At 43.3% G+C, this 24,258-nt stretch overlaps 3 protein-coding genes and 1 pseudogene across 5 annotated transcripts; 1 reads left to right on the forward strand and 3 right to left on the reverse strand.

Moving 5' to 3' along the window:
* Positions 1 to 1,670: 1,670 nt before the first annotated feature.
* LOC106446251 lies at positions 1,671 to 3,700 on the forward strand. Of its 3 annotated transcripts, none has more exons than XM_048766098.1 (4): positions 1,671 to 1,969; positions 2,046 to 2,617; positions 2,693 to 3,332; positions 3,414 to 3,700. In XM_048766098.1, exons 2-4 carry the CDS (start codon positions 2,123 to 2,125, stop codon positions 3,509 to 3,511), a joined length of 1,233 nt encoding a protein of 410 aa, XP_048622055.1. In that variant the 5' UTR covers positions 1,671 to 1,969; positions 2,046 to 2,122; the 3' UTR covers positions 3,512 to 3,700. The 3 variants fall into 3 exon arrangements, with proteins under 3 accessions (XP_048622055.1, XP_048622057.1, XP_048622056.1); XM_048766100.1 differs by having other exon boundaries at positions 3,420 to 3,700; XM_048766099.1 differs by having other exon boundaries at positions 1,671 to 2,617.
* Positions 3,701 to 4,635: 935 nt separating this feature from the next.
* On the reverse strand, positions 4,636 to 8,316 carry LOC125591981. The gene has a single exon (XM_048766937.1). It carries the CDS (start codon positions 8,314 to 8,316, stop codon positions 4,636 to 4,638), a length of 3,681 nt encoding a protein of 1,226 aa, XP_048622894.1.
* A 4,489-nt stretch (positions 8,317 to 12,805) lies between these two features.
* LOC106446252 (protein PHLOEM PROTEIN 2-LIKE A10-like) lies at positions 12,806 to 13,387 on the reverse strand. Its single transcript, XM_013887951.3, has one exon. It carries the CDS (start codon positions 13,385 to 13,387, stop codon positions 12,806 to 12,808), a length of 582 nt encoding a protein of 193 aa, XP_013743405.2.
* A 2,136-nt stretch (positions 13,388 to 15,523) lies between these two features.
* Positions 15,524 to 22,333, reverse strand: LOC106448374 (annotated as a pseudogene).
* Positions 22,334 to 24,258: the final 1,925 nt, after the last annotated feature.

Genomic DNA, 24,258 nt, shown 5'->3' on the forward strand with positions numbered 1-24,258 from the left:
AAGTGCCCGTAACCTTCACACTCATGACACTTCTTTGTGTTCTTGCTAGAATCATGCTTTGAGTGCTGAGAGCTACTCCTTTCATAATCATCCTTTTGGTAGCGTCCATTGAATCTACCACCACCTTTCTGTGAGAGACAAGGTTTCACTTCTTAGATTTAGGTTAGGTCAAGAGAGATGAATGAGAATCGTGGGCTGAATCCCGTAAATAAACTTGAAGAATGAATATGATTTTATTGATGAGTTGAAAGATGATGAATACAAAGGAATGTATCTTGAGATGATTACTAAAGAATACGTAATGCTTTTAATCTAGTACAAAAGTTGATATATGGAAAAGAGATGGCTTGTCTTTTATCTTCTCCGTCTTTATATAGTCTAGGTTTCGTTGGCAACCCTTCAACTGTTCTCCGAGATATTCGGCTTCAATTACGGAACTCGCTTTAGGCTCCTCTTGACCGAGTCTCTTAAGGTGTTAGCTCACTTTCTGTCGTGACCTCTGCTATGATGTCTCCCAGGTCCAGTCGTCAGCTCGGCTTTCAGCTCCCTTTGTTATGATGGGCTTATCGCAACCCACATGCTAGCTCACGCTTATCGGTACCTCACCTGAGGGTCATATTCGGGTCCAACAGTTGCCCCCAGCTTCCGAATAAAATCCTTTGTCTCGGAAGCTAGAATCTAGCTATCGATCTTATCTTTTCGTTAAGATAATGATTAGTTCTTATCCTATTTAGATTCAGCTTACTCGATCTAACGGTCTTTATTACGTTTGGCAGAATCTACGGTTCAGATGGAGAGGGTTTGAAATGACTTTTCCGAATCTCGAGAGGTGATGGGATATAAAGCGGTGAACATTAACTGCTAGCCTCCCACTTTCTCCACGCCTCCGTTCGGTTTTCAAGGTAACTTCTCTCCTCTCTCTTTATTTTACTGCGATTTTTTTTATCTTCCTCGTTACTTTTCTCTGCAAATTCTCTCCCAAACCTTGCAATCGATTTTCTCCTTAACCTTCCCATACTATGGATCATCCGAAAGAAGGTTCCGGGGAATCCGGGATGCCTCCCTCTGCTTCTGGAGCTAAACTACTGAAAGTTAAGCAAGAAGTCGGAGCCAAGATGAGGAAGGGGAAAAAGACAGCCAGGGAGGCAATCGCGACCAGAGTTTCTAAACGGAAGAAGAAAGACGATTCTAGCGGGAGCAGTCCTCACTCGCCTTCGTTGCTGAAAAATCAAGACGTGGTTAACCTCATGGTTCAAGCTCTCGGCCAAAAGGAGCTTGGCCGTGCCTGTAATTCCGACGAAACCCCCGAGACCGCTCCGGAGGGTTGGTTCTGTTGCCATGAGAAGTACATCTCCAAGTCTCACTTGAGATTTCCTCTTCCGACCCTACTGCTTGATCTACTAGATCATTATCAGTTAGCCCTTTCCCAACTCTGTCCCTCGGTTATCCGGGTGATAAACGGCTTTATCACTAGGTCCAAAGAGGAGGGGGTTAGCGTCGGTCTTACCGAACTTATGAGCCTCTTTTCCCTGAAGGAAAGCGCCTCTAAGGAGGGTGGTACCGGGACCTACTACCTCCCTAGTCGTCCCAATCATGTTATCTTCAGATTCTCTAGTAGTGATGATGACTGGAGGAAGAAGTATTTTTACGTTAAAGTTGATCCTTCGACGGTTCCTGTGGGTCGGAACCTTAGGGTCACTTGGACTAATCCATCTGGTTAGGAATTCTAGGGATATGCTTTTTCCGTTTTATTCATTTATGGCCGAGTAACCTTTTTGCTCTGATTTACTTGCAGAAATCGAAGATCCTCCGAAGCTCTCTACCAAGCTCACCAGAGCTCTATACCGCAAGTTGCAGCAGAGTCCCTGTACCTGGGTAGCCTACACCACTTCTCGAATAAGTGCAGCCAGATTCCCAGATACCTACAACGCCTCTTTCCAAGATCCCATTCCTGCTGAGAACCTTGAGAGTAAGTTCTTGTTCGAACCTTTTTAATGATTTTATCGCTTTGAAGTTTTTAAACTTAAGGATTTCCATTGTTCCAGTTTCGGCAGGCGATTCAGTTGTATCGATCTCAACTGGTGCTAGTGCTTCGGGAACTGAAAAGTCTCAGCCAGGTGACATGACTCTGCGACCATCATTCCGTTCTAGGGGTAACCCCTCTAAAGCTGCCAGTGCTTCTCGTGGAAGCGACAGGAACCAAGGAGGATCGTTCCTTATCTCAATGAAGGAAGTTTTGGACGACGGAGGATCCAAACCTGTTGTCGAGACTACTCCAACTGAGGTTGTAGCTCAGGATGCTGCTCCTCTCCCTGAGGTCCAGGTGCCGGAGGCTGACTACCAGGCTCCGAAGGGTACCTCTGAGGTCGAGCCGTCGAGACACAAGAGGCCCAGGACCGATCAGGGCGGAGCTCCCACCCGTTCTTCTTCCTCGTCCTCTAGAGGAGGGACTGTTGGGTGGAGCTTTACCCATTCGAAGCCTGGGTCGATCCTGGACGACTCTTGGGGCCTAGCTGCGATAATGAGGCACCTGAAGAGCGTGGGATGTCCCCTTCCAGCGCTCAAGGACCTGACTAACCGAGATGAGTATCTCGATATTGCTCACTGTATGGGTCAGGTACGTGATCTCTATCTGTTCTTTGTTTACATTCTTTGGAGACGATGATATATATTTTTTTTGGATTTATTGCAGTTGGCTGGGGCTGTTAACAGGGCCCAGCTCAGGTTTGAGAATGCTCTGTGTGCTGCCCCCAATGCTGGTGAACTTGCTGAGGTTACCGAGATGGTTAAGGCAGCCAAAGCCGATCTTGACCAAGCCCGGGTTCGAATTTCTGAACTCGAAGCCGAAGTGACGAGGCTAGGCTCGAAGGCCGATGCTCAGCAAGGAGAGATCGAGAGTCAAAAGCTCGATATCCAGGTGAAGAGCAGGAGGATCAATGATTTGGAGGCTGCTCGAAAGATAGCTGAGCATCAAGTACGTGAGCTCATTGCCTCATCCCAGGATAGCCAGAAGAACAAGGAAGCTGAAGTCAAGCTGGCTGTCAGGGAAGGGAAGAAAGAAGTCGCCGAAGCTTACGGCAAGATCCTGGTCTGTGTTAAGGAGAAGTTTGCTAGGAAGAAAGATGAGGTCAACGCCTTGGTGTACGCTCAGGAGCTCCAAGCTAATGCCGACCTCTTGAAGGATATGCTGAACAACAAGATCCAAAGCGTTGAAGAGGAGTACAACCAATTGGTGGCCTTATTACCAGAAGCGACAACTGCGTATGAGAAGGCTCAAGTCTCTGACTTCTCGGTCAGCAAGCTTCCTCTTCCCCAGATCTCGGAGAGTTCAGGTACTTTCGAGATTAACATGTTTAATCCATCCTTTTCTGGGGAGTATGGCTCTAATTTGGGTTTGATGGCTCCTGACTTAGCTCCAGTCGAGGCAGCAATAGGAGGTGATGGCAATGTGGTCGATGAGGGAGTTCCTGCCGGTGCTGGTGATCCGATTCAGGAAGAGAAGGAAGATTGAGAGCTACGGCTCTTTTAGCTTTATGTTTTGTGTTTTTAAGACTTCGGCCTAAGGGCTTTGTTTCGTTATGCATTATGACTTAGTGCCTGAGGAGGCCTTTAAACCTTAACACTTGCTGGATTTCAATAGCCTGGGGAGGCTTTTAAACCCTTTCTTATGTTTAAATCGTGGCTATTATTTCTGTTTTAACCTCGTTTCATTTAATCATAGTGATTGCGAATCTCAGATGAGTTGTGTGCTGTCATCGTTGAGTCGGATTAGGACCTTTAGTCTTAATTTATGATAAGCATTTAGCTTAATGGATATTCGGTCGTGATAACCTTAAAGAGAAGTTCTTGATTTTAGCTCGGGGACCTGAGTCCGATTCGAAAGGTTCTGGGACCTGGTTGTTCAGGTTCGTAGGAACCTGGATTTAGATTCATAGGGACCTGAGTTAATTCGAAGGACTTCGAGGCCTTTGAAGTTTAACGGATGGAATTGAGGAATTTCGGGATTTTCCTGATTCTTTAGGATTTTAAGACCTTTCGATTTTGATAAGGGTTTCAAGACCTTTTGGTTTTGATTAGGATTTTAGGACCTGGTTGATTGTTAAGGATTTTGCGGCCTTAGCAGTTGTCAAGGATTTTAGGACCTTGTTGATTGTTAAGGATTTTGAGACCTTAGTTTATGTTAAGGATTTTAGGACCTTGCTGATTGTTAAGGATTTTAAGACCTTAGTTTATGTTAAGGATTTTAAGACCTTTGGGTGTATTAAGGATTTTAAGACCTTTGGGTGTATTAAGGATTTTAAGACCTTAGGTTCAGGTTTTCAGGGACCTGAATGTATTCGAGATTGTTGAGCTTAGGTCCCGATTTAGGGGGACCTAAATTTTCTTGGAGGGTTTTAAGACCTTTGATGTTTATGAAACTGAATCAATCGTTTTATTAATATCAGATATCAGAGAATACATGATTCAGATTATTTACACAGTAACTATTTTTAGGCTAAGTGTTCTTGGTAACACCTGCCCCTTTGGCTTAGGTGAGGAGGTTGGTGAGAAGAGGTTGGGGCTGCACTCATGACGGAGTTGCCTACGTACCCAGTCAAGGGATCAAGCCAAACGTAGTTCAGGGGTTTTAGGTACCTAATGATAGTATCTTTTGAGGTTCGTGGCATTCCACGATCGGATTTCAGGTACCCCGGTTCGTACCTTCTGGAGTTTGTAAACTCCGGGTCGTACTATGTGGATAATTCGGTAGGGTCCTTCCCAGTTGGTTCCTAACTTTCCAGCTCCCGGTTCCTTTGTTCCTTCGAACACTTTCCTAAGCACTAGGTCCCCTACGGCGAACTGTCGGGGCCTTACTTTGGAATTGTAGTGTCGTGCCATTGCTTGCTGATAATTTTGAATGCGAAGCAAGGCTTGGTCTCGTCTTTCCTCGATCAAGTCGAGGCTATCCATCAGGAGCTGGTTATTAGCTGCGGGATTTGAGGTGCAGAGCTCCCGTCTGAGGCTACCTGCGGTGGTTTCTGCTGGGACGACAGCTTCCATCCCATAAGCTAAGGAGAAGGGAGTTTCCTCTGTAGCTTTTCGTGGGGTGGTTCGGCAGGCCCATAGTACTTCGGGTAGTTTTTCCGACCAAAGCTCCTTTTGGGCTCCTAGGCGTTTCTTGAGGTTTGCTAAAACTGATTTGTTGGCAGCCTCCGCCTGTCCGTTCCCTTGAGGTCGCCGAGGTGATGAGAAGGTGAGGCGGATGTTCCATTTATCGCAGAAACTTTTGAAGTCGTGGGATATGAACTGTCCTCCATTGTCGGTTACGATTTCGTATGGGACGCCATGCCTGCATACGATGTTTTTCCAAACAAATCCTTCGACCTCGAATCTGTTTATTTGTTGGAAAGCTTCAGCTTCAATCCATTTCGTGAAGTAGTCGGTTAGGACCAGGAGGTTTAGTAACTTCTTTCCTTTCCCTGAAGGTACTAATGGACCTATAATGTCCATAGACCACCTCATGAATGGGTAGGGAGCTGATATGTTAGACAGCTTTTCCGCTGGTTGGTGTATGATCGGTGCATGCCTTTGGCATTTGTCGCACGATGAGGAGTAGACCTCACAATCTGCGATAATGGTAGGCCAGAAGTAGCCTTGTCTTTTTATTCGGATGGCTAAGGCTCTGCCTCCGGAATGGTTTCCACAGGAACCGTCGTGCATTTCCTTCATGAGTTTCATAGCTACTAGGCCGTGAACGCATTTTAGGTAAGGTCCGGAGACACTTCGTTTGTGGAGGGCTGACTCGATTATACAGTATCTTGCTGCTAAAGCTTTGAGTTTTCGAGCCTCCCACTTGTTGGGTGGAATTTTTCCCTCTAGGATGTAATCCATGATCGGTATTCTCCAGTCTTCTCTCCCTACAACTTTGTTGTGAAGAGAGGAGGGAGATTCCTGTTCGGGACCTGGTGCCGTGGTGCCCCCGGAGATATTCGTTGGAGTAGGTTCTGGGTTCTGAGGAATATCTCCAATTTCCTCGTTATCCCCTGTGGTTTGTGTAGCGTTCCTAGATGCGTTTTTAAGAGCGGTGCGGCTTCTTGTTTGGACTTTATAGACAAGTGGCTCCGAGGTCTGGATGGTGCCCCCGGAGGTACTCGTAGAGTTAGGCTCTAGGGAGTCTGAACTTCGGTGAGTACCTTCACTTTTGTCGTTGTTTTCCGGGTTCTGGGTTGCTTTCCTGGAGGTGTGCTTTCTAAAGCTGCGTGTTCTAGTTTTCGGGAACCAGAATGTCGTGAAAACTTGGGTAGCTACCGTCGGGAGGCTGTTATCCTCTATTTTTTCCTTTGGTTTGCTATCCATCTCAGCCTTGGTAGCTATGTCGATACTTGGCTTCTCGATTCCTTCCACGGGTATAATTCGTTTTACGAGAGGGTCGGATGTGGAAGCTAATGCGGCGAGCGCGTCTGCTGAGGAGTTCTCCCCTCGTGGGATCCTCGTTAGCTCGAACTTGTCAAACTGCTTTGTGAGGTTTAGGACGACCTCGAGGTATGCCCCCATTCTTTCGTCCCTTGTTTCGTATTCCCCGTGAAACTGGCTAGCTACCAGCTGCGAGTCGCTGTAGGCGTTTAGCTCCCGAATTCCGAGGCTCAGGGCGAGCTTTAATCCAGCGATTAGTGCTTCGTACTCGGCCTCGTTGTTGGAAGCGTTAAATCCAAGTCTATAGGATTGTTCGATGGTTTCTCCGGCTGAGGAGGTTAGTCTTAAACCGACACCGGAGCCTTGCCTTGACGAGGCTCCGTCCACGTATAGGCTCCATTTCGGAACCTCTGTTTCCTGGTCTAGATGTTCGGATGCTAGCTCAATAACGAAATCGGCGAGGACCTGAGCTTTTGCTGCTGCTCGGGGTCTGTACTCGATGTCGTACTCGCTGAGCTCTATAGCCCATTTGGCTAATCGTCCGGATTGGCTAGGGCTATGCAGAATCGTCCGTAATGGTTGTGAGGTCATTACGATGATCGAGTGCGATTGGAAATAAGGTCGCAGCTTCCTGGCAGCTGTCACGACTGCTAGGGCTAGTTTTTCCATGGTGGGATATCTCGTCTCGGCGTCTATTAAGCTTTTGCTAGTATAATAGACAGGTCTCTGTTCGTTTTGTTCCTCTCGTACTAGCACTCCGCTGACTGCAGCTGCCGACACGGCGAGGTACAGGTACAGTGGTTCTCCTACTACAGGTTTGGATAGTATCGGAGGTTCCGAGAGGTAAGCCTTCAGCTGTTTGAAGGCTTCTTCGCACTTTTCATCCCATAAGAACTTCTTATTATTTTTCAGAAGTTTATAGAATGGAAGGCATTTATCGGTGGACCTGGAGATGAATCGATTTAGTGCTGCGATCCGTCCGGTCAATCTTTGTACCTCTCTGGTCGTTTTAGGTGATGGCATTTCCAGGAATGTCGCTATTTGTTTCGGGTTGGCTTCGATGCCTCTTTCGGTTACGAGGTAACCTAGGAATTCGCCGGAAGGTACTCCGAAGGTACACTTAGCTGGGTTTAGCTTCATGTCGTATTTGTTGAGGATTTCGAAACATTCTCTTAGATGGGAGATGTGGTCCTCCCCCTTTGAGGATTTGACTAACATGTCGTCGATGTAGACTTCCATGGTTTTTCCGAGTTGTCCAGCGAACATTTTATTTACTAACCTTTGATAGGTAGCTCCCGCGTTTTTCAAACCAAACGGCATGACCTTGTAACAATAGGTTCCTCGTTCAGTTATGAATGCGGTTTTCTCTTGATCCTCAGGATCCATCATAATCTGGTTATATCCTGAAAAGGCATCCATAAAGGACAAGAGCTGGTGTCCAGCCGTTGCTTCGACCAAACGATCGATATGAGGTAACGGGAAGCTGTCCTTAGGACAGGCTTTGTTTAAATCGGTGAAGTCTACACAGATTCTCCATTTCCCATTCTTCTTTTTTACTACCACTGGGTTAGCTAGCCAATCGGGGTATTGTACCTCTCGGATGGACCCGGCCTTTGTTAGTCGATCGACCTCGTCGTTGACAGCTTGGGCTTTTTCTAGACCTAGCTTACGACGTTTCTGTTTGATCGGTTTAAAAGTAGGGTCTACATTGAGCTTATGAGTGGTGACATTTGCATCTATGCCTTTCATGTCGCTGGTGGTCCATGCAAAGGTTTTGATATTCTGTTTTAGGAATTCGACGAGCTCCTTTTTGGTTTCGAGAGGTAGCTCGGATCCGATGCTCACCTGTTTCTCAGGATTTGAGTCGTCGATGCTAACTTTTTCGGTGAGGTTCTTAGGGGGACCTCGGATATTTCGTTGCATTTCGCGACTCTCCTGGATCTGTAATTGCTATTGGGGGGATTCTTTTATGATCTCGAATCCTCCCAGGTAACAGATCCTTGAAATCTTTTGGCTACCGTGTATGGTAGCTATTCCGTTGGTTGTTGGAAATTTCACGCATTGGTGATAAGTTGAAGCTACTGCTTTCATCTTATGAATCCAAGGCCTTCCGAGGATTGCGTGGAAAGGGGATGGTTTGTCGACAACTATGAAGTTGGTCATTTTCATGACTCCGCCAGCTATAATTGGGAGCTTAATTGTTCCCAATGAGGTGGCTGTTTCACCTGAGAAACCTACGAGGTTGGATTTCTGGTCGACAATTTCGTAGTCGTCTATTTCCATTCCCTTTAGTGCGTTGTAGAAAATAAGATCGACGGAGCTTCCGGTGTCGATCATGAGCTTAGGTACCTCGTACCCTGCTATATTTAATGTTATGACAAGGGCATCGTCATGAGGTCTATCGAGGTCTAATGTCTCACTCTCCCAGAAAGAGATCTTAGTGTTAGACTCAGGCTTGGTCGGTTTGGACTGAGTGTTTGACACAGCTTTCCGTACGTGACTTTTAATAGAGTTAACGGAGTCTTGACACACATCGGACCCTCCAAGGATGTAATCGATCCTTGAGCCAGGGCTCGATTGGGGAGGTGGTTTACTCAAGAGGGCCTCGATTTGTAGGCTTTTTCCTTGTGGAAACTTTCCAAGGATCATATCGACTCTCTTTTTGGGAGCTGGGGGTGGTGAGTCTGTTTCTTTTTCAGGTGACCTCTCGCGTTTTGGAGAGCTATCTCTGGGACCTCTCTTCTGATAAGGTTGTGGCTTTTTGAGGTCCACATCTTTTATTTCTCCGGCTGCGAATTTAGCAGCCAGTTGTCGTTGGAGGTCCCAACATTCTTCGGTTGAATGTCCCTTTCGATCGTGGTAAGAGCAATGTTTGCTCTCGTCATAACCTTTGGACCAGGGGGCTTTAGCTGTCGCGGCGACAGGTTTTTCTTCCTTGTCTTCCTCGACTACGTAAGAATGTTCTCCCTGGGTCTGATTATTTCGGGAGCTACCTCTTTTGTGAGGTCCCTTTCCATCGGAGGCTTCGCCTTTCGGGTGACTCTGGGGTTTTCTGTGGAGCTTATCTAATGCTGCCATTTCCTCCTCCAAGGTAATGTATCTAGAGGCCTTATGGAGGGCGTCATCGATAGTTGGAGGGGGATTTAGCGTTAGCTCCGAGAAGAAACCTGATTTATACCAGAGACCTCTCCTAAGAGCCTCAATGGCTACCTGATCGTTGGGATTCGAGAGTTTAGTTCTTACTGCTCTGAACTTTTCGATGTAGACTCGCAGTGAGTCTCCCAGTCCTTGTCTGATCTTCCAGAGGTCAGCCTCAGACGCTTGTTTCAGGATGTGAGTTGAATATTGCTTCATAAAGGCGTTAGCCAATTGATCGAAACTGTCTATAGAGTTCGGCTCGAGGCTGGAGAACCATTCGAGAGCTGTTCCGATCAGGTTTTCGGCAAATGTTCTGCAATATCCTGCATCACACTCTTCCTTTGTGAAGTGAGCTTTAACGATAGCTAATCGGAAGGCTCTTAAATAGGCCTTTGGGTCTGCGTTCCCATCGTATTCAGGAATCTTAATTTTTCGAGTATCTCTTATGTAAGAGTTGGCAATTCTATCGGTGAACGGAGTTCCACGAGTCTCCTCAATTAAGCTCTCGATTTCGGGAGCTGAGCTCGTTACCTTGTGAACTTGAGCTCCCAATTTCTGGAGAGCTGCGTGGGTTCGCTCCATGTACCTGCGAATTGCGTCAGGTCCCTCGAAGGGAAGGACATTTGGGTCATTATCAGATACTCGGCGAGCAGGTTCCTGGTGAGACCGAGCTCGGTCGTCTTCCCAGCTAGCTGGCGAAATAGGTCGCTCATTGGTCCTTAGGCTCCGAGCGAGGTTAGTGCGGAGAGCTGCAGGATCAGCATCCGTCCTTTGGTATTCGTCTGTGCTTGGGGTTGAAACCCTAGCTTGAAACACTGAAGCTGATGTTCTGGCCCCGGACGGTATGTTGGTTCCTGCTCCAGACCCGGAAGGAGGTGGCGGTGGAGGCAAACGGGTGCTCCCACCGGTGTTTCGATCAGGCATGGAGCTAGTTGTAGCTACATTGCTCCCCATGGTGCTGGTGATAGGAGGGGTAAACGCAGGAGCTGTCCTAGCGCGAGGCGTTTGGAAAGCAGGTTCCTGCCCTTCTGCACCTGGGCTATCAGGGGAGAAGTTCAGGCGCTCTCTAGGGAAGGAAGGGTCAGCTAACCGTTCATGGAAAGTGACTCCTCTTCCCTGGTGGACGGACGGTTGGGTCGTTGCGGATTGAGATCTGGTTATCTCTTCGAACTGTTGCTGCCGTTCGGCTAACTGTTGCACCGTTCGCTCGGTCTCTTGAGCTTTGTCCACTAACTGGAGCATCATCCGACGGATCTCAGAAAGCTGATCTTCCGTTTGGTTCGGAGCGGATTGATGCGATGGGTTATTGAGGGCTGAGGACCCAGAGTTGGTCCCTCCGGAGGCTCTCGGGTTATTTGCCCCCGGAGCAGTGCGATTCGGTGAGCTATTGCTCTGGTTCGATTGATCGGGGTTAGATGGATTCGTTCCGTCTAATGGATTCATCCTTTAAGCTTTAGAGAAAGGGATTCGATTATTTGTCCCCACAGACGGCGCCAATTGTGAGAGACAAGGTTTCACTTCTTAGATTTAGGTTAGGTCAAGAGAGATGAATGAGAATCGTGGGCTGAATCCCGTAAATAAACTTGAAGAATGAATATGATTTTATTGATGAGTTGAAAGATGATGAATACAAAGGAATGTATCTTGAGATGATTACTAAAGAATACGTAATGCTTTTAATCTAGTACAAAAGTTGATATATGGAAAAGAGATGGCTTGTCTTTTATCTTCTCCGTCTTTATATAGTCTAGGTTTCGTTGGCAACCCTTCAACTGTTCTCCGAGATATTCAGCTTCAATTACGGAACTCGCTTTAGGCTCCTCTTGACCGAGTCTCTTAAGGTGTTAGCTCACTTTCTGTCGTGACCTCTGCTACGATGTCTCCCAGGTCCAGTCGTCAGCTCGGCTTTCAGCTCCCTTTGTTATGATGGGCTTATCGCAACCCACATGCTAGCTCACGCTTATCGGTACCTCACCTGAGGGTCATATTCGGGTCCAACACTTTCTCCATACGCTTGACAAACTTGTTGAAGTTTTGTGCCATTAGACTCAGGTTTTCTTCAATCTTAGTAACTCAACCATCATCCTTAGACTCGGCTGTGAAAGCAATGCTCTTCTGATTAGTAGATTGTCGGTCGTTTTTCTCAAGATCATGCACTTTCAAAATGCCAGAGAGTTGATCAAACTTCATCTCATCTGTGTCTACAGAAAGTGTAAGTACAGCTTTATAAGCTTCAAACCGTGGAGGTAAGCACCTTAGCAGTTTCTTTACCAGATCCTTTTCTTCATACTTCTTTCCAAGGACAGACGCTTCACTTGCCAGTTCACTGATCTTGCATATGAATCCATCAATTGGCTCATCGTCACTCATTCTCAGGTTTTCAAACTTGGAGGCAAGATGATCAAGACGAGTTCTTCTCACACTAGTGTTTCCCTCAAAGTGATTAATGAGTGTATCCCATGCTTGCTTGGCAGATTCACATCCTTGTATGATCTTGAATTGCTCAACGTCCACTGATGAGAATATGACAGTCAAGGCTTTGGAATTGAATTTTGATGCTTTCTTCTCACCATCAGTCCACTGATCTTTAGGTTTTGGACCGACAGTCTTATCTTCCATGATGATAGTAGGCGCACTCCAACCATCTTCTACAGACGTCCAAGCATCTTCATCAACTCCTCTGATGATGTGTTGCATCCTCACCTTCCAGTGACCGAAGTTGGTACTGTCAAGCATAATAAGCTTGTGAGTGTGTAGGAGTTCTTTCATGGTGTCCATGAAATCCGCAGGATCTCAACCTGTAAGTAGTACTTGATACCACAGAGGCTTCCTGCTCTGATACCAAATGAAAGTTCAGAGACACCAAAATTATAACTCACACACAAGAGATTTCAAGAACACTTTCTTGTAAATTAGAAACCTTTTAAACAATCCCCTAGATCTGTTTAATCTGATTTATGCTCAGTCACACACGACTAGCGACATACCAGTTTCTAATCTTTAAATCACAGAGACCCAAGCTAAACACTTGTTACTTGATCTCTGTAGCCGACAAGAACAAACCTCTTATTCTAACTTTTTCTCTCTTAATGCTTAACCTAAAACTCTCGTAGATTGTCTCATTAAATAGACACGAAAAAGACAATATTATATTTCCTAAAATCTTGCAAACTAGAAGATCTTTTTTGCTTCAAGTCCAAGCAATATCTTCTATTTCCATAAGTTTGTGACACGTCATCACTCGTAACACACTCTTAGCTCAGCTCGAACACGCTCACAATCTTGAGCTTACAACGAAACGCTGAACGCAATCGCCGATTAGTTTTCTCCCGTCGTCGGAGCAAACCGCGTCGAGCAATTTCGAACCAGAGAATTTCGCCGCGACGACTAAGTTTCTAGCGAAGCTACCAACGATCGCAGACGCAAAACCGGACCCTGATTTCGTGAACAGCTTATCCATAACCCGGTCCGTGAAACCCGATCCGGAATCTGACCGGCATCCTCTGAGTAACCCAACGGTTACGGCTTGTGTGAATCTGGTCAAAGAAGAATTGAGCTCATCCGATTTGGCGATTTTGGAAATCTGTTTCAAGCTGTTTGGGATTTGATTCGAATCGGAGCCGAGAAACGCCGTTAGATCCTTTGAGATTATGTTAACCGCTTCGGCGGAATGTGTTGCTGCTTCGACGAGGTTGAGAAGAAGAGTAAAGAGCTTAGAGATTCGCTTTCTTTTCTGGGAAATGGAAGGAGAATGATAAACTCTGAAAGCACCATAACCACTTATTAGTGCAAGTAGAATCCACTTCTTGTGTCTTAGAGCAAAATCTAAACCCTTTTTGCCTAATACTAAATCCATTTAAGCAAAGAAGAAGAGACGCTAAAGCTTATTACACCACTTCTCTCTCACTTTCACGGAAAGTCAACATCTTAATTGTTAAAACAGAGCAAAAGGAAGTGAAGAAATCAAGATTCTTGGAGGAATGAGTAAAAAAATCTGTTAGTTGGATAAGAATTCAAATCATGACGTCAAGCCAATAACAGAATTGTATGTAACAAGAGAGAGATCAATACTATTAAAACACGAATCTGACGTATTGATATAGATTTGGTTCAACTATTTTAATAGTATTGATTAAAACCTCTTATTGATCATTTAAGATAAATATTATACAAAAAAATATATATATATATGATTAAAAACACAAATATAAGAGCTTCATTTTCTACTCCAAAATAGAGTAACTCCAAAATGGAGTTGAGTTTTGCTCCAATGTATTATTTCATTTCCTATTCCAAAATAGAATATTTTTAATATATTATGTTTTATGTTATTAAAAAATTAGTAATATTCTCTTTCATTTATACTATTTGCAAAATAGTCTATTTTCGTATGTATGTTTTTTTATGTTTTATATTATATATCTTTTATATGGTGCTTATCTTTTATTTTTTATATGTAAGGTTTTTTATGTTTTGTATTATATATATTTTGTTGCATAAAATAGTTCACTAGATGGATATTTATATAATTAAGAAATATTAACAGTAATTTTTATAATATTTATAGTGAAATAATATTTATATATTTATTTATAATAATATTTTATTAAAAACGGAAATATTTAAATATGGAGGACCATTTTATAAATAAAAAAGTTCAACTCCATTTTGGAGTAATGAGTTGGTTTACTCCATATTTGGAGTAATCATATTTATTACTCCATTTTGGAGTGGATTTTGGAGTGGGGTTGGAGATGATTTTACTGCAAAATGGAGTTTGGAGTGAGTTTTGGAGTAGAGTTGGAGATGCCCTAAAAATTAAATCTCAACAAAAATGTAAAACAAAAAATGTACCCGCCCTTTTAATAAACGGCGGGTCAAAATCTTAGTTGTATTATAAATGTGCCGCAGATAACTGATCTATCAAGTAGATATGATGTAGGCAAAGGTGTGTATACATGCGTGTAATACAAGAAGAAATCGATTGGGGTCTTTTAATTGGAAGTTTCGAGCATGGGTTGTTAGATGAAGATGATAAAGTCAGTTATGGAGTTTTTAAAGTTCAACACCTACTTCAGAAAAATAATAATACTAGTCATTTAAAAAACCCTTATCAATAACGGGAATGGTCATGCCTCAACCGTGTACAAATTTTATTTTATGACAAATCGATATACGATGCGCTGCACATATCATAGAAGGTGACAAAATCATCTTAAATTTCTAATTCTAACATGTTTGACTTGAACGTAAAATGGTCTAAGTGAAGAATTGTCATGGCGCGCTGGTGCTGGTCTTTCTTAGATCAGAGGCTTGTCAACAACTTGTTTCTCCTTTCAATTGGGTGCTTCACTGCTTCTCCGTCTGAAACTCAGATGTCTAGCTGGAATGTTGTGTGTTCGACAGAGATGGTTTTGACTGGTTCTGGTGAAATATTATAGTAGGTAGCAAAACTAAGGTTCCGCAGTGCGATTTATGTAATTATGTGTCACCGCTACTATTAAAAGTTCATTATTAATTAGCCTTGAGAATCTTCAATTGAAAAAAATAAGCGCCATTAAATCGAATGAGCTATAGAACATGAGAAGATAAAAAAAGACAGTGGAATTGAGAATCAAGCTTACTTGAAGAGTTGAAAGAAGTAAGGCATCAATGTTTGCTGAACTGAGGATTCATAAGTACAACGAAATCCTCCAAAAACAATATTCATTCATGTATGCTGGGCAAAGCTCAATCCTCCTCAACGCAGCTTGACTCGTTGCTTAATGCTTATCAACAAGCATATTTTTCTTGGGTTGCTTGTCAACAAGCATGTATGCCTTAGTAACTTATTAGTTGTCGCTTTTAGTGCGCGGTGGTTATAACCAAACTATGTGATTTTCCCAATTGTGACCAATAAAGGATAAAATATTAAAAATTACACACTTCTATCTCCATGAGTAGACTAGTCATCGATGATGTGTGAAATTCAGTTTAGATTAACATCAATCTGAATAACGGAAGATGGCAACAATCTCACGAACAATCAAGAAACCACCTTTCATTTTCTTCACTAAAAATACTCCCGAGCTTAACAAAAACATATACCTTTCATTCCACAAACTTAAAAACATGTTAATTTTCTAAAATATGATTCCATGATAAATCCTTTCTAGCTAGCAACCAAGTTGCTCTCAAATCACTCAGAAACAGCTAAACAATGCAGAAAACAAAACGAAGACGGGACTGTACCCACAACACCAGACCAATCAATCGTCCCACAAATCCTGTCTCCAGCTCTATGCACTGAGACCAACTTACACCGAACACTCTTCGTAACAGTATCATCAACTTTGCACTCACCCCACATGTACAAAACCACAAGCTTTCCCTCGTATTTAATGGGATTAGGATTAATATATATGTTCTCCTATATCTATGGGATTTATATGGTTTGTGTATATCCTTCTCCTAGTTAGATTACGCTAAATAGGTTGTATACAAAGACCTCTTCGTGGAAGAATACAAGACACACAATTCTACATTATATTCATTATATGGTATCAGAGCTAAGATCTTACCAAATTTTTTTTTTAATCAAACACTTCTACGTTTGATTATATCTCTACTACTACTATACTACTTTACCGATCTAGATGTCTTCTGATTCGACGTCTTCAAACCCGGTTACGGGAATTACTACACAGACGCAAGGAGCTTCTCCTGAAGTCTCACCTTATTATCTCCATCCATCAGATAATCCTGGCGCACTCATAACATCGGTGCGTTTGTCACATGACAATTATCCAGAATGGTCAACGGTGCTTCGCAATTCTCTACAAGCTAAACAAAAAATTGGATTCATAGATGGTACAATAGCGAAACCGTCTGATGATAGTCCTGATTTAGTACGGTGGCTTGCGGCGAACTCAATGATAGTCGGATGGATCCGAACGTCAATTGATTCGAAAGTTCGTTCAACGGTTACTCATGTACCTGAGGCTTATAACCTATGGGAAACACTACGGTTTCGGTTTTCTGTTAAAAACGGAACCAGAATTCACCAACTTCAGGATGCTATTACCAACTGCAAGCAGGATAGTCAATCTGTTCTAGATTACTACGGAAAGTTAACTAAACTTTGGGAGGAACTCCAGAATCTCAAAACCACTCGTACATGTACTTGTGCTGCAGCTTCAGATATTGAAAAAGAAAAAGAAGATGCGCGTGTACACAAGTTTCTATTTGGGCTTGATGATGCACGATTTATGTCTATCAGATCAAGGATCACCGACGAGGACCCATTGCCTGATCTTAATATAGTTTACTCAAGAGTAATACGCGAGGAGCAGAATATGATTACTAACCGAGCGAAAAAGCAACGGACTGATGCTCTAGGCTTCTCAGCTACAACCGAGACATCTAAGGATCTCTCTCTTACTCCTGCACCTCCGCGTTTCAGGGATCCAGCTCACACGTGCACACATTGTGGCCGCACAGGACATGATATTACAGAGTGCTTTCTTGTGCATGGATATCCGGAGTGGTTTCTTGAGCGACAAAACAATGCTTCATCTGGTAATCGTGGTGGTCGTGGAGGTCGTTCCAATTCAGGCAGAGGACGTGGTCGAGGTCGAGCGAATGCAACACAAGTTACACCTCAAATCAACTCTGATCAGATTGCTTCCTTGATTTCTCTTCTCAAAAATCAACAGAGCAATCTCACGTCTGAACGCTTGTCTGGTAAAACTACACTTACTGATGTTATTATTGACACAGGGGCCTCTCATCACATGACAGGTGATCTGACTTTACTTCATGATGTACATGACATATCTGCCTCATCGGTGGTGTGTCCTAATGGCCGCAACTCGCAGGCTACAAAACAAGGAACATTGAGACTTAGCAAAGATTATGTTCTACATGACGTCCTTTATGTTCCTGATTTTCATTGCACTTTGATCAGTGTTTCGAAGTTGTTAAAACAAACGGGCTGTATAGCGATTTTCACCGATACTTTATGTGTTTTACATGACTGTTTTTCGAGGACTCTGGTTGGAGCAGGTGAAGAACGTGAGGGGGTTTACTATTTTACGGGAGTCAAGGTTGCACGAGTTCATGGGGCTACAAAGTCGACAGAGTCTTCAGTTCTATGGCATCGTCGTCTTGGACATCCGTCTTACAAAGTTTTATCTTCTTTACCGGTTTTTAAGTCTCTTGTTATAGATTTTTCTGTTTCCAGTCAATGTGATATCTGTTTTCAAGCCAAACAAACTAGGAAGGTTTTTCCCGATAGTCTTAATAAAGCTTCTACCCCTTTTGAATTGATTCATTGTGATGTCTGGGGACCTTATAGGACACCAGCGTCTTGTGGTGCAGTCTATTTCCTTACTATAGTGGATGATTTTTCTCGCGCCGTATGGACCTATTTGATGCTTGAAAAATCAGAAGTTGCTACTCTGCTTAAAAGTTTCTGCGCCATGTCTACTAGACAGTTTGGACGATAAGTTCGAATGATTCGAACAGACAATGGATCGGAGTTTACAGTACTCAAAACGTATTTCCGAGAACAAAGGATCATTCACCAAACTTCCTGTGTTGATACTCCACAGCAGAATGCTCGTGTGGAACGGAAACATCGACATATTCTGAATGTGGCTCGGGCTTGTCTCTTTCAAGCGCGCCTTCCTACTACATTCTGGGGAGAGAGCATCCTGGTGGCTGCTCACCTTATCAATTGCACACCTACACACGTTTTAGATGGCAAAACGCCATATGAGGTGCTACACGGTAAACCTCCAGCCTTTGATCAACTCCGAGTCTTTGGTTGCCTCGCATATGCACACTGGCGATCAAGAGATAAGGATAAATTTGGTGCACGAAGCCGTAAGTGTCTTTTCATTGGTTATCCTTTTGGAAAGAAGGCGTGGCGGTTATATGATCCAGAAACAAATGAATTCTTCATTAGTCGAGATGTTATATTCTTTGAGGACAAGCTACCAGGCCTTTCTGATACAGACTACGTTACACCACCAGTCATGCAAGAGAATGTGTTCGATGATTTTCTTCTTCCGACGTCTCTATCTAGGGGGAGCACATCATTGTCACAGCCTGTTCAATCTGTGGAAGCACCAGATGCTACGCCCTTCCCTAAAACACCTAATGTCACTATACCATCAGCCGAGTTACATGACACCTTTGTTTCGACATTACCTCCTCCAACTATATCTTCTCCTTCTACGGTGCCTAATACACCACCAGCCTCACCACCTACATCTAAAACTCCTACATCAATGTCTCCGACTTTGACTGAAACTTCTACACCAACGCCTCCACCTCCGACTTCACTGTCAGAACATACAGACCGTAATAAGTGTCCGGGCCTCTTGGAAGTGCTTGGTCGTGGTCACCGGGCTAAGAAACCGTCGATTCTCCTCAAGAACTTCGTTGCTCATGCTACATCGACTACAAACCCCTCTCACGTTCAAGCTTCGTCTGATCAGAGTTCTTCATCAACGGTCTCGGGTAAGACATTGTATCCTATCGCTGACTACTTATCTACATCTGTTTTCTCTGCGAAACATCAGGCTTTCTTTGCCAGTCTCGCCTCGGAGTATGTTCCTGCTACATTCAAAGAAGCAATACTTGATGAACGCTTCAAAGGGGCTATGAAAGCTGAGGTTACTGCCCTAGAAGATAATCATACATGGGATGTTACTAACCTTCCTCCAGGCAAGATGGCAATCAGCTGCAGATGGATCTATTCTAACAAATATAACGCTGACGGCACAATAGAGAGACCTAAAGCCCGGCTAGTTGCTCACGGCAATAGACAAAAGGAGGGCCGAGATTACAAGGACACGTTTGCTCTTGTGGCAAAGATGAACACTGTTCGGTTTTTACTCAAACTCGCAGCAGCAAAACGTTGGGACGTACATCAAATGGATGTGCACAACGCATTCTTACATGGGGACTTAGAAGAAGAAATCTATATGGAGTTACCACCAGGGTTCAAAACAGAGGATCCTTCTAAAGTTTGCAGACTTCGAAAATCCCTTTATGGTTTGAAACAATCACCAAGGTGTTGGTTCTCAAAGCTCAGTAAAGCACTGCTTGCTTTCGGCTTCACCCAAAGCTACGAAGACTACTCCCTTTTCTCGTTTATCGAAGGGAATATCTGTCTCCATATACTAGTTTACGTTGATGACTTCATTATCGCAGGAAACGATGTCTCTACGATCCAACGGTTTAAAAACTATCTCAATAAGAACTTCAAGATGAAGGACTTGGGTAAAATAAAGTATTTTCTTGGCTTAGAAGTGGCCAGAGGACCTGAAGGTATCTTTGTGTCGCAGCGAAAGTACGCCTTAGACATTGTCGCTGAATGTGGCATTCTTGGAGCTAAACCATCACCAGTTCCGACTGAGCTCAATCACAAGCTCCCGCTTTCTAAGAGTCCGTGGCTCACTGACCCCGGCAAGTACAGACGTCTTGTTGGACGCCTTATATATCTGACGTTCACTAGACCGGAGCTGAGTTATATAGTACATCTTCTATCTCAGTTTATGCAAAAGCCTCGCGAAGATCATTGGCTCGCGGCTCTCCGGGTGGTGAGATACTTGAAAGGGACTCCGGATCAGGGTATTATGCTAACTTCCAATTGCGATCTTCAACTGACTGCCTACTGCGATGCGGATTGGTCTGCTTGCCCAATCACACGCCGATCATTGAGTGCATATGTGGTTCTTCTCGGCGATTCTATTGTGTCTTGGAAGACAAAGAAGCAGCGGAATGTCTCGCGTTCGTCAGCTGAAGCGGAGTACCGTTCCATGGCTGATACTACATGTGAACTGAAGTGGCTTAAGCGTCTTCTTCAGCAGTTTGGTTTCTCTCATCATCAACCTATGCGCATGTTCTGTGACAGTCAATCGGCTATTCATATTGCGAAGAACCCCGTCTTCCATGAACAAACAAAACATGTTGAAAATGATTGTCACACCGTGCGTGATGCAGTTCAAGCGAAGCTTCTCACTACAGAGCACATTTCTACTAAGCACTAACCTGCAGATCTTCTCACGAAGGCATTGCCTACCCCTACTTTTGATTACTTGTTGTCCAAGTTAGGCATTCGGATACCATCATTGCCAACTTGAGGAGGAGTATGGGATTAGGATTAATATATATGTTCTCCTATATCTATGGGATTTATATGGTTTGTGTATATCCTTCTCCTAGTTAGATTAGGCTAAATAGGTTGTATATAAAGACCTCTTCGTGGAAGAATACAAGACACACAATTCTACATTATATTCATTATAGTATTCCGACATCGCATCCGCATGTAAGATAAACATCTCCTTCCCATCGAGACCCACAAATCTTCTCCACACGTCAACCTTTGTGTCGAACCACAACACCCCAAGCCGCTTAAAGCAAGCAAAGAGAACATCCTCCACCACGCACACGCGCTCCACAGTATCAGGTACCGTCTCCTTTCTTCCACGTTCAGAGAGTCTCTCGCTTACCATCTTTACCAACCGTTCTCCTTCACATTCCCTCGGGTTGTACACGCTCGTCTTCTCGTACTCCACCATGTACACCTTCCGCTCCACGGAGGCGCTACACCGTGGAATCTTACACACGTTCTCTAGCCCAGCAAGCTCCCAAGTCTCCGACTTTGGATCAAAAACTTCAACTTGGATCTCTTCCTGATACCCTTCGCCTCCGATGACGTATATCTTCCCGTCGATTACACCCACAGCAGCTTCTTCCACGTTTCGAGGCAAGCTCATGCTTGGTCCCTGAGTCATGTTTCCAGATCGGGTGTCAAGGATCCATACATCCGAGGAAGCTCTTCTAGATCGGCCGATGAAGAAGATGTTCAAACCCACTGCGACGGTTGAAGTACCGTACTTGTGAGAAGGGAAGGGCGTTGGGTTCGGGAGTAGCGGAAACTCATACTCCGTCGTCGTTGATGATGTTTCCTCAGTGGGACAGAGAGTAAGCCAGTGGAAGGATGTGTCGTTGTATTCTTCTTGGAAACATACATAGAGGGAGGATAGATCCTAGTCCGTTGAGCTCAGGCAGCGAGCGAACAAGGGCTCTTATGTGCTTTGAGACCCATGAGAGGCTCAGGTGATAGCTTCTTGGGACGAGTGCTAAGCATCTCATTACGATTTCGTCAGGCAGTGAAGAAAGCGACGGCGGCGGTGGAGGATGGGTGGTGTAGTTTTCCGGTGGCTCGTCGGCGTTGGAGTTAGACATTGCTGCGTTCAACAAGAGAGACTCTCAAATTTGTAAAATAACTGCTTCAACGATTCATTTTCTCTTTTAGATATATTTATACTTAAATGCATAAACCCTACACACAGTGATGCCCTAAACTAAAGAAGACAGATGGCATGATCCTGATCCTCTGTGAGAAAGCTTTTTTCGTACCAGTTTCTTTCTTCTGCTGCTTTTTCATTACTTGCTCTGTCTTTTTTTTTGTCTTCTTGTTTGGGTGGCTTTTGATGTAGATAAGTTGCAGCACGCGTTTCTTTATCGATGGGCTTCAACTCATACTTGGGCCTCCATACCATTCATCTCTCTTTGTTTTGTTTGTTACCTAATCATTGTTCTCCTCACAAATGAACTTCCTAACCATATTTTCAGCCAGGGCCAAATTTTGACAACTCTATTTGCAACTAATTTTTACCATGATTTTATCCTAAATTTTATTAAGTTAAATTTCCTAACAAGAGACTGTGGTTCTTGGTCCAAGCTCACTAGTTTATCAACTCTAGCATCTGTGTTCAGACTTCAGACAGTCCTCAAGTTAAACTCCAGCATTTTTGCTCCTGCTCAACGCTTTTGGATATCTATAAATTAAAGGCCCCCTTAACAATACTTTTAACGCTAGTGTGTGTACTTAGACATCCCTGAAGAGAAGACTATACCAATCTAGCATGAGTACTAAAGTTACATAAAGTTTCTACTTGGTCTTTTGAAAATGCGAGTTTGTCTTTTTTAGTTTGTATTTACCAGTTGACTCTAGATGTCTAGCCAAAGCTAAACAAACAACATAATGTCAACTAACCTAAAGGAAGAAGAAGAAGAAGAAGAAGAAGAAGAAGAAGAAGAAGAAGAAGAAGAAGATGATGACTTGGTAATCTTGGCTGAAATGGTCAACTCCGTTCAACCGGATCAACTGGGTCAGACCAACCGGAGAACCAAAACAGATAAAACGGAAATAGAAGGGGACGATAAAATTACTAGAAGGCTCATCACACATCCCAGGAAAACTTGTACAAACTCACTGGAAATTCACCAAAGACTCATCTAGAACCTGTCAAAAACTCGTTTAAAACCTGCGAGAAACCCACCTGAAAGCTCCTCGGACTTGCCAAAATTTCCTATATAGAGAATAGAGAGAAATTTGACTTTCAGAGATTACCGAAAATCTGGCTTAGATCAGATTCACAAGTGCTCATGAGAGCAATCAACCAGAAACGGGGACCTACAGAGCTCTTTGGAGTACTGTCGGATATCGTTTCTCTATCTTCATCTTTTCAATTCTGTTGTTTCTCGTTTCTTCCTGACCTTAATGGGTTACCGGACGAGACCTTAATGGGTTAGCGGACTCAATTGCTAAAGCCCAGCTTTGTGCTTGAACTATCTCTTGGGCTTTTATGCTCTTTTTATATTAAAGTTATTAGTTGCTCAAAAAAAAAGAGATTACCGAATTAGAATTTTGGTAAAAAAAAGTTTTAGAATTCTCATTTTTTAAGTTTGAATAGGCCAATTGAAGAACTAAAATGGACTCATTATTGGTTTATCTTAGAAGATGATTAAAATGATAATTGTAGCTCCGGCTTAATCCATGTTGCTACGTTTGCTTCTCCTCTTCCTAAAGATTTTTGGCTCCATTTTGAATGCATTTTAATTTTTTAAATCTCTAGGGGATCTAATCTTATCAAATACTAATTACTGATAAGGGCTGCACGTATTTTGTAATGTTCATAAAGGAACTAGCTCTTTATTTAGTGAAATGGTCTTCGCAGGAATCAACAAGAAACAGCCAAGGACACATACTATGATCAATCAATCAATCGGAAACAGCTAAACAATGCAGAAAATTAACCGAAGATGTGACTGTACCCATAGTACCAGACCAATCGACCGTCCCACAAATCATGTCTCCAGATCTATGCAGTGAGACCAACATACACCGAACACTCTTGGCAACAGTGTGATAAACTTCCTTTTCACTCAGCATGTACAAAATCACTAGCTTACCATCGTCGTATTCTGCCATGGTTAATGTAATTTTTTAATTTTTTTTATTGATGTAAAATTAAACAAGATATTTTTTTAATTTATGATTTTGTTTTTGTAATGCAAGTCAACACCTAACATAAATTTAAATATTTAGTACGGGTCAGATCATTTTTCCATAAAATTAAAATACAACTTAGCTAAAATTATGTACACAAGTTTAATAGTAAACTTTGTAACATACAAAAATTTTAAAACATAAATTATATAAATGCTAATTATGTTTATTAAATAAAAGTTGTCAACAAAAATAACACTGTGCTTTGAAAGCGCATATCAAAGTTTAGTAATTCTGTAAACTTTAATGGTGGGTCGATATGAACACGTTCAAGAATCGCAAGATAACTGTTTATTTCTTTAATCTCACCGCACTTGAAAACTGAAGCTTGTCGAACATAAAACTATGATATACTCTCGAACACAATAAAAAGA

The sequence above is a fragment of the Brassica napus genome, chromosome C8 (assembly GCF_020379485.1).
Source record: "Brassica napus cultivar Da-Ae chromosome C8, Da-Ae, whole genome shotgun sequence".
NCBI classification, from domain to species: Eukaryota; Viridiplantae; Streptophyta; class Magnoliopsida; order Brassicales; family Brassicaceae; genus Brassica; species Brassica napus.

Excerpts from the sequence above, each read along its gene's own strand:
- LOC106446252 (XM_013887951.3), bottom strand. The coding sequence starts at position 13,387 with ATGGATTTAGTATTAGGCAAAAAGGGTTTAGATTTTGCTCTAAGACAC.
- LOC125591981 (XM_048766937.1), bottom strand. The coding sequence starts at position 8,316 with ATGCAACGAAATATCCGAGGTCCCCCTAAGAACCTCACCGAAAAAGTT.
- LOC106446251 (XM_048766099.1), top strand. The coding sequence starts at position 2,123 with ATGACTCTGCGACCATCATTCCGTTCTAGGGGTAACCCCTCTAAAGCT. Across the intron at positions 2,618-2,692 it reads TTGCTCACTGTATGGGTCAG|TTGGCTGGGGCTGTTAACAG; the intron begins GTACGTGATCTC and ends GATTTATTGCAG. Across the intron at positions 3,333-3,413 it reads CCAGATCTCGGAGAGTTCAG|CTCCAGTCGAGGCAGCAATA; the intron begins GTACTTTCGAGA and ends CTCCTGACTTAG.